Source organism: Notolepis coatsorum, assembly GCF_963971535.1.
Source record: "Notolepis coatsorum genome assembly, chromosome: 6".
Classification (NCBI taxonomy): Eukaryota; Metazoa; Chordata; class Actinopteri; order Aulopiformes; family Paralepididae; genus Notolepis; species Notolepis coatsorum.
The window spans coordinates 97,080,816-97,096,513 of NC_140170.1; the positions used below are offsets into that span (position 1 = coordinate 97,080,816).

The window sequence follows — 15,698 nt, forward strand, 5'->3', positions numbered from 1 at the left end:
TCCGTGACAAAAGAACAAAAACGAGAGGCTGTATTTTGAGCTGATACAGTGCGGGCTAATAGACCGTATATGTGTTGTTTTCGAGGAGCGCTGTTCCGTTATGTAGCTTAGTGATACATTATTTCCAGATATGTGTCCAAGGCTGCACACCTCCGTTACTTGTAGCGGAATCTTAGCGGAAGACTTGCTGGTTTGTAAACACTTTTGAGACGAAATGGATCGTTCCACGCGGAGGTGGGTCCCTGTTTGGTGAGTTATTATCAATGGACATTTTTCACACGATATTACACTGTCATACTCATACTCATACTAGTCTAAATTGTTCGGTTCCCCGACTAGGCTATTTATTAATGTTATGGTACACAACTTCATCGTGAAACGAGTTCCCCCAAATGCACCCCTCGTTGTTTCACTGGATAAGACTGGGGTAGTAACGTTTGCCTCTCAATTGATTAAAACCATATGTCCCATATATTCATGAAATAACTTTTCGTTCCCCCGGCGTGAAATAACTAGATACTTTATGGCTAGCCAACATAACCCGTTTGAAGCTGCCCACGTTGGCTGAAGGGTGTTGCATAAGAATATGTAACCTTTAGCATATATAATGATATTATGGGAAGTCTTATATAGTTTCAAGTTTTGTTTTATTTGTCACATATAAAGTACATGTACATTACAGTGAAATGCTTCGTTCTGTATGAACCCCCTGATAATGTGCTTCATACAGTAAAAAGGTCAAACGAATAAAGTCCAAACACTATACAAAATATACAATATACAAACTAAAGTACAACAAAATGCAAACTTTTTAAATGCTAAATCTAAAATCAAAACTGCTTCTACTATCAAATTACATGTTTCTATTGTAGCCAGTGGTAATGGAAGACGCCCGGGTGTGAATGGCACAATGTCGTGGGGGGAGTTCATAGAGCTGCATGACCTGCGGGTGAAGAGAGACGACATAGAGCTGACGCGCTCCGAGGCGCCTCGCTCACCTCCGCGTCTGGAGAGGGCCAACGCGCTGAGGATCAGCCCCGGGAAGGTCCCAGAGCTGCTCAGCCGAGCGGGCATCGTCAGAGTGCAGTGCGACACAACCAGGGACTCGCGGATCAAAGAGGACAGAGGAGAGGGCCACGACTTCCAACCCTGCAGCCACGCTCAGCCCACCTGGTGCGACCTGTGTGGAGACTTCATATGGGGGCTCTACAAGCAGAGCCTGCGCTGTGCTAGTGAGTTTACTTTTGTATGTGTATCTGTGTGACTCTGTGAGTGAGTGAGAGAGAGCGAGAGAGAGAAAGATAATGCATGCTTCTCTATTAATGCATGTTAGGGCGGGCATTAAAACCAGATTCTCAAACATAAACATAAAGACTGACAACACGCTCATCACAGACAAGCTGGATGTAGCCAATTACTTAAACAGTTTCTTCACAAACATAGCCACAACACTGGTAAACAAAGTACCCTCCCACTCAGGGCATTATGGGGTAGAACACAGTAGCATACTACAAGAACCTAGGGGTCCACAAAGACGACTTCAAACTGGAAATGGTAACAACATGAGGTACTCAAAAAACTGAGCGCCCTCCAACCTAACAAGGCTACTGGCCATGACAACATCCCCTCCAAATTCCTCAGAGACTCAGCAGCCGCCATCACCCCAGTCATCACACACATAATAAACCTCTCCATAAAACAGGGACACGTCCCCAAGGACTTCAAAATTGCGAGAGTAACACCCCTGCACAAAAAGGGCAGCAAATTAGACCCAGGCAACTACCGCCCTGTTTCTATCCTTACATCCATCTCGAAAGTCATGGAAAAAATTGTATACGAACAGGTCGAAAAATACCTTGTGGAAAAAAATCTAATCTACGAATTCCAATCTGGCTTCAGAACATCCCACTCCACTGACACATGCCTTCTCTATTTAAACGACCACATCAAACAAGAGGTGGACGCAGGCAAATACTGCGGCATGGTCCTGCTGGACCTACAAAAGGCCTTCGACACTGTCAATCACACCATTCTGATTGACAAGCTAAAAGCAATTGGTTTTGATAGTCTATCAGTGAGCTGGATGCAATCCTACCTGGAGGGGAGAGAACATGGTGGAGGTAAACGGTACCCTATCCCCCCCCCTCACAGTGAGCTGTGGTGTTCCACAAGGAAGCATACTAGGTCCACTACTGTTCCTAATTTATGCAAATGACATGTCGTCAGCTTGTGACTGCAACTTGTTCCTGTTTGCGGACGACTCAGCCCTGCTGGTCTCTGACAAGAACAAGTTACAGGTTGAAAAAACCCTCAGCTCAGAACTAGGCAAAATCTGCATATGGCTCGCTGATAACAAACTATCATTACACATGGGCAAAACAGAGTCCATTCTCTTCGGTTCAAATAACAAACTCAGCAAGACCGACGGCTTCTCAGTTACAGTGGGTGACAATATTGTCACAAGGAAAGAAGATATTACCTACCTGGGTTCCATCCTAGAGGCAAATCTTTCCTGTGACAAAATGGCATCCAATGTAATAAAAAAAGTCAACCAACGAACTCGATTCTTGTACCGGATCTCCTCACTGGTAAACAAGAATACCCTGAAGACTCTGGCAGGAGCACTCATTCAAGGGTACTACGACTATGCTTGCACCTCATGGTACCAAAGCACCTCAAAGGCGCTAAAAACAAAATTACAAACATCTCAAAACAAACTGGTCAGACTACTGCTTGACCTTACTCCTAGAACCCACCTCACCCCTGCCCACTTTGACAACCTAGGATGGCTTAGAGTAGACGACAGAGTACAGCAACTTGCAATGGGCCTGGTCTACAAGATACACTACACGACCAAGGTACCCATGTACATGTCAAAATACTTCCCAAAGGTCAGTGAATACCACAATCACAACACCAGAGGGAGCTCCACAAATCATGTTAAACCCAGATTCGGCTCAAACAAGGGACTAAACACGTTTCGCAATTATGCCACATCAATGTGGAACGCCCTACCCAAAGCTGTAAAGGAATGTGAATCACTACCCACTTTCAAAAACACTCTCAAAAAACACCTACGGGAGACTGCAATTCGAAACTGGCCCCTGTAAATGTCCTAACACAACCCCCTCCAATGTACAGTAAATTACCAAGTATGGTCTTGTCAATATTCCAATGTACAGTTTTGCTTGTACAGTGTCCCCCACCCACCCCTCCTACCCAACCTCCCCCCCACCCACCCAACCACCTCCAATGTACAGTCCCCCCCACCCCCCCCCCCCCCCCCCCCCCCCCCACCTACCCAACCTCCTCCAATGTACAGTTTCTACGTCAAATGTATATACTCTCTTTTCTGGACTCTTTTCGTATCACAAACAGTACTGTATTTGCAAATCTGGTATGTCATAAATGTATAGATGTAGCAGTACTGTATGTCATGTATGTCATATATGTTATGATGAATTGAAAATGGGGGACCCTGATGTAAACAAGACAAAAGTCTTTCTCTGGTCTGCATCCCCTTAACAATTGTATGTATTGAGCTGTACTGTACTGTACCCATTCTGCAATCTGTTAATAAAGTTTTCAATCAATCAATCAATCAATCTTGTCACATTGGTAATATCTCCAACACCAGAGGGTACTTGACACTCGAATTTCCCCAAGGGGATCAATAAAGGATTATCTTAAAAGTTTTAACTTAACATCTAAACAGTTACATGTGCATCACTGTTCTAAAGCGGATGCAATATATGTCCCTGTAATCTGAGGTGAGAACAATTCTCATATTTTCAACCATGAAAGTAAAAAAAAAAAAAAGTAAACTTCACTATTTATGTAATACAACATTGATAAGTATGATTTGCACAGAATAGAGGAGAAAAAAAATTGTATTTTGATACAGAAACCAAGGTCCTGTACTGAAGCTAGCTTGTGCTATACACAATTGCTTGTGTGTCACATGGGGCAAATTGTCATATAGTATACATAGAGCAACATTATCCAGATGCAGCTGCTGTGCATGTAAACAACAATGTGTGTGTGATATACTGCATCACACAGTATCAGGAGTAGTAATTCAATTGTTATAATTGATGTGGCCATACATTTTTTGTAGGAATATGCAAACAGAAGGAAGGACAAAGAGAAGCCTGTTAAAATCGTTTGAAATTATAAATGAAAGACCGACAATGACAGCAGCACACCACCTGACATAACGCTGAGGGCAGTGACGCAGCACACCATGCACCTGACATAACGCTAAGTGACGCAGCACACCACCTGACATAACACTAAGTGACGCAGCACACCACCTGACATAACGTAACGCTAAGTGACGCAGCACACCACCTGACATAACGTAACGCTAAGTGACGCAGCACACCACCTGACATAACACTAAGTGACGCAGCACACCACCTGACATAACGCTAAGTGACGCAGCACACCACCTGACATAACACTAAGTGACGCAGCACACCACCTGACATAACGCTAAGTGATGCAGCACACCACCTGACATAACACTAAGTGACGCAGCACACCACCTGACATAACACTAAGTGATGCAGCACACCACCTGACATAACGCTAAGTGACGCAGCACACCACCTGACATAACGCTAAGTGAGGCAGCACACCACCTGACATAACGCTAAGTGACGCAGCACACCACCTGACATAACGCTAAGTGATGCAGCACACCACCTGACATAACACTAAGTGACGCAGCACACCACCTGACATAACGCTAAGTGATGCAGCACACCACCTGACATAACACTAAGTGACGCAGCACACCACCTGACATAACACTAAGTGACGCAGCACACCACCTGACATAACGTAACGCTAAGTGACGCAGCACATCACATGACATAACACTAAGTGACGCAGCACACCACCTGACATAACACTAAGTGACGCAGCACACCACCTGACATAACACTAAGTGACGCAGCACACCACCTGACATACCGCTAAGTGACGCAGCACACCACCTGACATAACACTAAGTGAGGCAGCACACCACCTGACATAACACTAAGTGACGCAGCACACCACCTGACATAACACTAAGTGAGGCAGCACACCACCTGACATAACACTAAGTGACGCAGCACACCACCTGACATACCGCTAAGTGACGCAGCACACCACCTGACATAACACTAAGTGAGGCAGCACACCACCTGACATAACACTAAGTGACGCAGCACACCACCTGACATAACACTAAGTGAGGCAGCACACCACCTGACATAACGCTCAGGGCAGTGAGGCAGGTAAAGCTGGGAAATAAATCTGGAGTACGGCCTTCAATTATAGAACTCTCACAGATACTGTCAAAAGAAGACATCCGCAGAAATTGACGGTCATGTGTCAATGGTAGATTATTTGTTAATTTATTTACTTAAATGGGTTGTTCCTGTTTTTTCATGCACTGACACTGATGAAGCCCTGGTGTTTGAAACTTTTAACTGCAAAAATGAGTGTGGAAAGTCTCTACTGTTCTTATTGGTTGAAAAATATAATGTAACAATTTACCCCGCAAAGTGTGACGACTCACCCTGTGACGGGGCAACTTGTCAGAAATGCACATTCTGTACTTGAAAAGAACACGCCAACATTTTGGGAAATTAGCTTATCGTCTTCTCCAAAGAGAGACAAGAAGATAGATACCAGTGTGTTCAGTAGAAAGCTATCTGGCTGCATGTTAGCCTAGCTTAGCACAATGAATGGAAGTGGACAGTGACGGGTAGTCTAGGCATTGTCCAACTAACAACTCTCCCGAAGGCTACCTGTCACTGTTCCTTTAACCATTTATAACACTATATTAAAGTAAAAATCCAAAGATTATACATTTGTCCACAAGAATGTATTATTTAATTGAATATGGAAAATGAATGAATGAATGAATGAAAACTTTATTTAACAGATTGCAGAATGGGTACAATACAGCACGGCTCAATACACACAATTGTTAAGGGATTGCAGACCAGAGAAAGACGTTTGTCTTGTTTACATCAGGGTCCCCCATTTTCAATTCATAATGACTTTGATGTACTGAGACTGAGAAGTTGAAGTGAAAACAAAAAGTGTGACAAGATGCCCCACTCTCCCTAACTACCCAAATTAGATTCTCATCAGAAGGAAATCTGTTTCAGATTGTCCCCTGAACCAAATAATATTCTAGTGTTGTGCAGAATGCCCAGCAAGTCAAGTGGCACTTCAAAGAAAGACTTCTGCCCTATGTAGGCTACATAGAGCACAATTTGAAGGGGAACAACCAGGCATGCGTTGTTCATGGGACGGGGTCCCACGGTGTGGGACCTCACTCGCTATTTGCATATCAATAGCTCCGGTCGTCATGTGTGTTAAATACGTTCTCAGACACATTCACACCTACCTTGTTGTGAAGACGTGTTACATTCCATTCGTAGAGGCAATTAGGCACTGTCTTTAGTCTGTGCCCAAGCGAGGGGACATTAAATGCGCATTCGCGGGAGCGCGCGCACGCGCAGGGAGCGCGCATGCACGTGGTGCGTGTCACCCCAGATGATTTCAATAACGCACCACTGGGAACAACAACCCAATTAAGCATTCCAATATGTTATCGCCATGGCTTCTCTCTCCCACAGCCAGAAACCAGAGAAGTGAGACTCAAACTTGTGATGTTATCAAGTAGAAAGTCTGGAGCTGCTCCATTAATGAAGCACGATAGACTGGTTTTGTGGACCCACGGAAAGTTTATTTTATTTATAAAAAATGTACACCTAAATCGGCTTTATTCTGTAGACCTTTTCAAACGTGACAAACATTCTAAAGGGGACCACGTTTATGTCCTGTTGCAGTGTTTGCTACTATAACAGCTGACAGGAAATACACTTGGCCCTAAGCTGTTCCCCTAGCAACAGATTTCTTTTTTTAAATGATGTTTTTGGTAGATTTTTATTTGTTTGTACTACCGGGCAGTCCGGTAGAGAGAGAGAGGAGGAGGAACGGGAGACAGAGCGGGGGGAAGACATTCGGCAAAGGACGGCGGGTCCGCTTCGCGATGCAGCGTGTTACATGCATTCCCCTTGGTTCTCTCAGTGCTATCTACACCATATTTCCTGATTCAATGTCTGAAGCAGAAGCAGCTTCAGACCTTATATCCGATGACATCACAAATTTGAATTTTAGCACTATAGTTTTTGGATTTGTTTTGAGTTATTCATGTTCACTAATGTGTGGATATTGTAAACTTGGATGTAGTTCATATTTAAGCATTAGCATCTGATTTTCTTTGTTTATTTTTTAAATACATGATGTAGGCAGGGGCGGAGCTATAGGCGCGGCTGGGGAGGCAGCTGCCTTAGGGCCCGCCCACCGTCTGGCGGGAGGGGGGGCCCGGGCCCCGGGCCCCCCCTCCGGCCCCGGGCCCAGGCCCGGGACTGAATGGAGTTGCCGTTCGCGTGTGGGACTGGATCGAACACAACTGGTGGTAACGGCAACTGGGACTGGTGCGTTTGTTTTGATTCTAGGCTCCTCCCGTTTTGCCAGTACTGTGGTACGAGTACGACTGATAGCGTGTGGTTTAGGAACAGGGCGTTTTGCACAAATCCAGCGCTCCCTTTCCTTGGCTGTGACGTAGCCACGTAAATCTCACAAGCAGCGCGGAGGTGATATTTTTCTCTGATGTCGCGTTCACGTTACGTGGGAAGAATCGGAAGAATCAGCTTCCGACTGGGAAAAACCATTCACGTCAGCCTCCTAGTTGTAATTCCTACTAGGACATATGGGATTTTTTATAGACCCCGATATCTCCCACTTCGCGTCACGAATTGCGGAAGTATGGATGTGGGCGTTTTGATCGAGTCAATGCGTGAAGGCTTCCTAGTTGTAGCAACGAGATGTCCTCTGGTTCTTCCGCTTCTTCCCACGTAACGTGAACGCGACATCAGAGAAAAATATCGCAAGCTATGTTCAACATAATAAGTCACCTGAAACATGAATGAATGAATGAATGAAAACTTTATTAACAGATTGCAGAATGGGTACAGTACAGTACAGCTCAATACATACAATTGTTAAGGGGATGCAGACCAGAGAAAGACTTTCGTCTTGTTTACATCAGGGTCCCCCACATCACCACCGCTACCATGGTGTATTAAAATCCGAAGACGCCGAGCAGCTAAAGGGGACATTTACCGAGGACCAGCACAAAGTGTGGATATATTATGATTTAACAAGTCTTATCTGTCCAGGACGATGACAACATTATTGCAGGTAAGCTAACTAGTACTACTAACGTTATCACGCTAGCTTGGATGCTAACTAACGTAATGTGAATGAATGAATGAATGAATGAAAACTTTATTTAACAGATTGCAGAATGGGTACAATACAGTACGGCTCGTTAAGGGGATGCAGACCAGAGAAAGATGTTTGTCTTGTTTACATCAGGGTCCCCCATTTTCAATTCATAGTGATCATAGAAAACATATACGTTACCACCTAGCCACAATCTATGGTATTTCTAGGTTACCACATGGGTGGCGCACGTGAACACTTTGTGAATTATGTGAGGGTGTATCATGATGATGGTAATTTGGCACTTAACGAACGTTACCTATCTCTTTGCCGTTTTGCATAGTGCACTGCATAGTACCAGAGATGACAAAAGTTATGTGGTAACATAGGTCGCATCACTGCCAGTAGTCGGCATATTACCCAATTCTGACTCTGGTATTAGTCAACTAACGTACTGTTAGCCAGCTACTGTAATAACGAAACTGAAATATCTAATGATGATAGTCAATCATAAAGACAGAAAACACTCTCATCACAGACAAGCTGGATCTGGCCAAATACCTAAACATGTCATGGTGAATGAATGAAAACTTTATTTAACAGATTGCAGAATGGGTACAATACAGTACAGCTCAATACATACAATTGTTAAGGGGATGCAGACCAGAGAAACACTTTCGTCTTGTTTACATCAGGGTCCCCCATTTTCAATTCATTATAACATAATGACATACAGATAGACAGTAGTGCTACATCTATACATGACATACCAGATTTGCAAATACAGTACTGTTTGTGATACGAAAAGAGTCCAGAAAAGAGAGTATATACATTTGACGTATTATTATTGTATTGTGATATGTTTTGTTTCATGTTGGATTTTTTTTTTTTTTTTTTTTTTTTTTAATAATACAATAAATATCGGGGGGGGGGGGGGGGGGGCCCGAGCTGTCAATCTCGCCTCGGGGCCCGTGGGGCATTCCAACCGCCACTGGATGTAGGTATACTGTAGCTCTGTCCACAGCTATTGTAATGTATATATTGCAGTAACATCTGAAATGAAGAAGGAAAAAACAAACAAACAAACTACTAACTACTAGTATACACTCTGCTACTAAGGAATCTACCTTGCCTATATTACTACCTACTATGCTAATATGTCTAATACTACTATGCACTCAAGACTGTAGCACTCAAGTTTGACACTGCTTGACGAACAATCTTACTTACCCTTAGCTGCCAGAGTTGTACCCTTCCTGCTGACTTGTTGTGCATAATTTGTAAGTCGCTTTGGATAAAAGCGTCAGCTAAATGACTAAATGTAAATGTGATATAACAATTCTAGATGATTTTTGTCAATATGGTGAAGCCCCAATGCGTCAGACGTGAAAGAGAGCAAGAGGGCATCGCTTGGTGATTGGCGGTAGAACCACAAGAATGTCCACACCATGGCAGATACGAGGCCAAATGATTGTGTATTCGAGTGTGGATGTCGGATGTCTTGTGTCTGTTGGTGCCAAGTCCTGTAGCTTCGGTTCGTTGTGTTTCAGCAGAAATAAATGGGTTGTTTGTTAGAGAGGCTCCATTCAAGAAGTACAGTATTCACTGGGTATGAATAGACGTTTGAGCTTGGGTTCAAGGAAACATTACCACTCCCAGTGTGCGTGTCGCTAGCCGACACGTATGCAGTCGTTTACTGTAGGTAGTTGAAGTGGTTTGGTGTCTCTCTGAGTTTCTCCGAGTTGGCCGGTAACCTGGGTTCCTCTCTTGTCATTGCAGTTGAAAGGAACTTCCTTTCCGTCAACTGAAACTAAACCTAAAACCTAGCCAGGGTTCATGCACAGTGGCTATCTTAAATGGGACATATTTGAGGAATTATTTCGTATTTGATCAGGACAAAATTTAAATGTTGTTCGTGCCCCTGGATTTTGATTTAGCTGTATTACATTTTTCAAAAGATCTGTTCCTTTGCAGGCAGTTTCAGATTATCTTAATTTTCTAGGTCACAAGTTACCTTGGTCTTGATTGACACTCCTCCTTAAACAGCTGTTTATTCCAATCACTTTGCAGTATTTACATGGAGAGCGCTCCATTTATGTGTGCTGGTGCACCACTTGACGAGGGTGGGGAAATGTGCTTAAATGGAGTGTAAATGCACGTAATTGACCTATCTCAAGCCCTGCTCTCTTTTTGTGATCCTCAAATCACAACTGTTGCTTCCCTCGGACAAAGGTCAATAGTAATAATAAACAATAATATCAGTCAAGGCAGAAGCTGTGGTGGCTCTCCTAGTGGATATTGTGTAAGTCTGAATGACATTCATTAGTTCTCTTATCAGCCTCACTTGACCTGTGTGTGTGTGTAAGGGCCATGTGTCATTGTGGCTGACATAGCTATACGCACTGCTGTCACTGCTGACATTTAGCTGGGGATCCGGTATATCTGGGCTATGATGACTTTCAAATGGTGTGCAGACTCCGCCTCCCCATCCTGCCACAGGCGCACGCCGACGTGCTCATAGTGACCCACTGAGAGAATCTTTGGAATGCCTCCAATCAGCATGTTTGCATCATTTGAATTGAGAGGACTGGTAGTGGCTAAAGACAGTAGAACCCCTGTTGTGTTGTATGCAGTGGACATATGTTGAAGTTAATAACTTGACGCTGAAACCATAATCAAATAATAATCAGACCCAAATGTAGATGACAGTTACCATCTTCCTGGACTTTTCCTTTTGAAACAACACTGTGCAATATTACACTTACTGTAGACGTCTGTATATTTCGACTATTTTTTTTTACTGTATATTTGATTCTATTCTTAGGCAATTTGTTTTGTTATTCTTATTCGTGACTTGTTCTGTCTAAATGTTTAATGTGAGCGATTTGTATTGTCAAATTTCCCTCGGGATAATAAAAGTATTTCTATTCTATGTTAGAACTGATTTACTTTAAACTACTGAACCCTGCATGGACTCTGCGGCACAAGGACTTGCATATCATCCATTAATTTATTAGCATTTTAAATCTTATTGGTATACGCACATTTATATTTATTGATAATCCGCTTAATCTTACCAGGGTAGATTAAGACTCAGTATGGAGTATTGCACATTGTACAGAGTAGACTTTAGTTAGCTATATATATTTGTACATGGGGTTGACTTCGAATAGAATCTGTATATTATACCAGGGTGGGCTGCACATACACGCATTGTGATATTATTGACAGAGTATACATATGTCTCACCTGTTCAGCAGATGAGACCTTTATCTTTATTTATTTTTGATTATCTACTATAATTTTTATTCTTATATTTGTATTTATATTACCCTGCATCTGCATGTAACATCTTATCTTAATGATCCAAGCCACCACCACCAAGCACTATCAACACCATGCATCAACATTTCAATGTTTTTATATAACTCGTATAACTTACTTGCCATGGCGTCATTACATCTCAGTGCTTAGTCTTATTTCATGGCTCTTCTCAACAGGGGTAAAGTATTATTGTTAGTGTATCCAAAACCATGTTGCCACTATTTATCTGAATCAATAAAGGAATATCTTATCTTATTTCTGGATGGGAGAGGGAACCTAACTGCAATGACTCTACATGGCCAGCAGAGGGCAGCACCCATTTAGAATTCCAAACTCTTCCAAATAGGACAAGCTTTCAAAATAATTAAAGTTTAATTCATTACATGAACATGTAATTTTAACATTGCAAAAATGGTCTTGTGCATGTATGCTTTTCAAGATAACTGTTTCAATAAAATTTGAATGACCTTGGGCGTAATCCCATCCACTCTACGTCATTATCACTGCCACTCTCTCTTACAGATTGTAAATTCACGTGCCACTACCGATGCAGAGCCCTCATCCAGCTAGACTGCAGCTGGGACCGAGGCTCCATCGTAGACCAAACATGTGTTGTGGAGTACACCATAGAAACAGACACAAATGTGGTAAGGACCTTAGTAGCTGATAAGGGAAGTATTTAATCTATGCGTTTTTTTTTAATCTCGTGGCTCATGGCCTTGAATGCAGTGCCTCACGTTGCTCATGTTTGTGGCCCCCACCACTCCCAGAAGTTGTAGGATCATGATGTCTGTGCTCAGAAATGGAATGTTAACATTTAGGGATGCATGTGGCTGAAACCAGGCTATAATAAGGTATTGGTACTGTATGGGCAGTGGTGGCGGAAGTTCAAGTTCAAGTTTCAAGTTTCTTTATTAGTTGTCATACAGAAGTACAGAATACTTTTATACAAAATACTTCTTTCTGTTACGCTCCAGAGACTGTGCTAGACAAAAATAGATAAGTATAAAATAAGTATAGCAAGTATAAAATAGAAGTCAAGTACGTAGACAAAAGTGTTCAGTATATACATATATACAATGTACAATGCAGAGTAGAAGTAACTGAGTTACAATACAATATACTATACAGTGCAAAGCAGAAATGTGATGAGGTACAATTTACAGTAAGGTGTAATGAGGTATGGGTTGTAGTGCAAATTCTTTACCAATAAATATAAAGTGTGTTTAGGTGTTCTAAAGTGGGTAAAGTGGGTGCTGCAGTGAGTTGTTTGTTTAAAGTGAGTGTGTGCGTGTGGATGTGTGTGCTGTGAGTGCATTTGATGGTTGTTACATAGTGTTATTGTTCATTGAGCATCCTGATGGCCTGGGGATAGAAGCTTCTTCTGAGTCTCTCTGTGCTTGCCATGAGACTCCGGTATCGCTTGCCTGACCGCAGCAGTTCAAAGAAGCAGTTGTTTGGGTGGCTGGAGTCTTTGATAATTCTCTTAGCCTTGTACTTCAAGTTTCTTTATTAGTTGTCATACAGAAATACAGAATACTTTTGCATGAAATGCTTCTTTCTGTTTTGCTCCTGAGAGTGTGATAGATAAAATAAAAAGATAGTATAAAATAAGTATAATATAAGTATAAAATAGAAAGTCAAGTACGTAAACAAGTGTAAACTAAACAAAAAATGTCAATATATACATATGTACAGTACTGGAACTCATAAATTCTGTCGTAGATGGATCTTCATGATCAATATAGGTTTAATAATGAAACACAATAGTACAAAGTACATGTGGGTTAAATGAGCTTAGGAGTGCTCTCATGTGACCAGCTGGGAGAACACTTGGTGGAGAAGGGGATCCAGCTCTCTTGTCGATAGAGAAGGTTGGGTGTTTGGGGACATTGGCTCTCTAGGTGTGAGATTCAAGCTATTGTTAGGATGAACAAAAGGATTCCTCCACAAAGTGCCGTGCCTTTACTTAAAAGTAGAGAATTGTTTGTATTTAAAGTGCATGTATATGACATGTGTATAGCAGAGCTCAGGAGCATTCAAGCCTTGAACCATTGACCTCAAAAGGTTATGTTAATGTAATGTGGTCCAGTTATGCTGCTCTTATTACATCCTCTTGAAGTTGTCAGGTTTCATATTTTTAAGTAGTCAAAGTCAAAGTCAACTTTATTGTCATTTTCCCATTTGTGCAAGACATACAGACAGTTTTTATTACGTTCCCCCCTTCCCACGGTGTATATTTGAAATGTATTAGAAGGATAAACCCCTTGAGATATGCTATCTTGTTTTCGAGGGGATACAAAACATACAATACATAACAAAACAAAACACAGGACAACAAATACACGTATACATTGGCAGACGCTCTCCCAAGCTCACCCCCACAATCCACACTGATTCCTCCTATAAAAAGATCTCGACAATATAAAACATAAAGTAACATATGACACAATATACAGGACTAACAATATAAACAGTAGCTAAAATTAAACGAATGAGTGAATTAAATAAAAAAGGTGAAAGAGAACGTAGTGCAAAGTTATGCACAAGTACATTATCTTCATACATTGTTGCTGTGTTTTCTGTGCAAAATCTTTTTCTTCAAAGTAATTAGCAACTGATGGGTTCAGATAAATGTAGTGGAGTAAAAAGAAAGAAAAAAAGTTCCTTAAATTTTTTTTTACCCAGGTAAAGTACAAGTGCTCAAACTGTTTTGTCCAATGACCGATCTCAGTCTACACTGCTTGGTAAGAGTAGATACTATCAGATTTGGAACCAGTGAAATGTTTTGGATCAGTGCAGTCTACACTTTTAATAGCCTGCCCTAGATACCACCTCTGTAATCACCAACCAAGATACTGTATCTGTAATTGTGTGCTGGCTGACACAACCCAACTCTCCTTGACACACCCTAATGTAATAATGTCCCTTCAGCCTTTCAATCTTCGTGGTTTGAAAGGGTAACTGTTCCTATATTATCCTTCATTGAAGTGGAACGTGCGCTGGCTGCTTAACTCTATTCACGTGTTTTCTTATTTATTTTTTCACTATCGTGTGACCCAGCGTGATGTCCCTTCACATGAATGCTTTTTTTTCATCTTGGCTCTCACAGGAAGGAGGGGGGAGAGGGGTGATGTCATTAGGGAGTTGGTATTTCCTGCCAGCGTCCAATCATGGCCAGTTGAGCCGGTTTTGTGTATTTTCCAAAATCAACGGCCTGGGTCAATAGGGTCCAGCTGCAGCGCCGGGGAATCCTCTCACTGGGCAAGCCTGTGGCAGCCACAGAGGGCGCGCGCTGATGTACGTCTGGCGTTAAGTACGAACCTACTTTCTATAGAAGCAGCTCGGAGGTGCGCTGTTTTAAGTGAGCGTGTGTTATTGGATTGATTGATTGATTGATTGAAAATTGTATTAATGTCCGCCTTGTTCCGAACTGGTTATGCTTAGGCCCTCTTTCGAAGTCGCCCTCTTTCGAAGTCGGTTATGCTTAGAGTTTGGAATCAGGGTGGTCTATCGCCCTGCTCTAAAGATAAACTCTAAGCATAACCGACTTCGAAAGAGGGCCTAAGCATAACCAGTTTGAAACAAGGCGGACATTAATAAAATGTTCAATCAATCAATCATTCCACTAACACACGCTCACTTCATTCTTAGGCCATGGTTACACTGGTGTAAAACAGCAACGTTCTATTTTCTAATGATTACGTTTGCATGTCCAAGTTAAAAAGAAACACCGTTTTGGCAGGAAAACGCGTTTTCCTAGTGGCAACACTCAAAGGGTGTTTTCGTTTTGGAAACTCGCCGACAATGGTGCCATGTAATTTGCGCGAGCCGGATACGGAGCCGTTCTGCCCAATGCCCATGCGCAGTAGAGACCGACGCCAAATTCTCCCCTGGCTGGACCTCGACTCCGTCCATTAGTTATTTCCAGTGTTTACAGCAGAGCTGTCCCAAGTAGCTGCGGCTACCAACATGTTGTCAAGTTATTGTTATATAAGGAGCCCAGTCCAAGCTACAACAGTCTGCATTCCCTTAACAATTGTTTGTATTGAGCCGTATTGTATTGTACCCATTCTGCA

General features: G+C 42.3%; 1 protein-coding gene across 1 annotated transcript in view; it reads left to right on the forward strand.

The window, feature by feature from the left end:
* LOC311230927 (ras association domain-containing protein 1-like) overlaps positions 1 to 15,698 on the forward strand; it is a 27,465-nt gene continuing 11,767 nt past the window's right edge. The window contains exons 1-3 of the mRNA XM_084317372.1: positions 1 to 249; positions 873 to 1,232; positions 12,142 to 12,266. Coding sequence (XP_084173498.1) covers positions 911 to 1,232; positions 12,142 to 12,266 — 447 coding nt within the window. The 5' untranslated portion in view covers positions 1 to 249; positions 873 to 910. The remainder of the gene's footprint in view (positions 250 to 872; positions 1,233 to 12,141; positions 12,267 to 15,698) is intronic.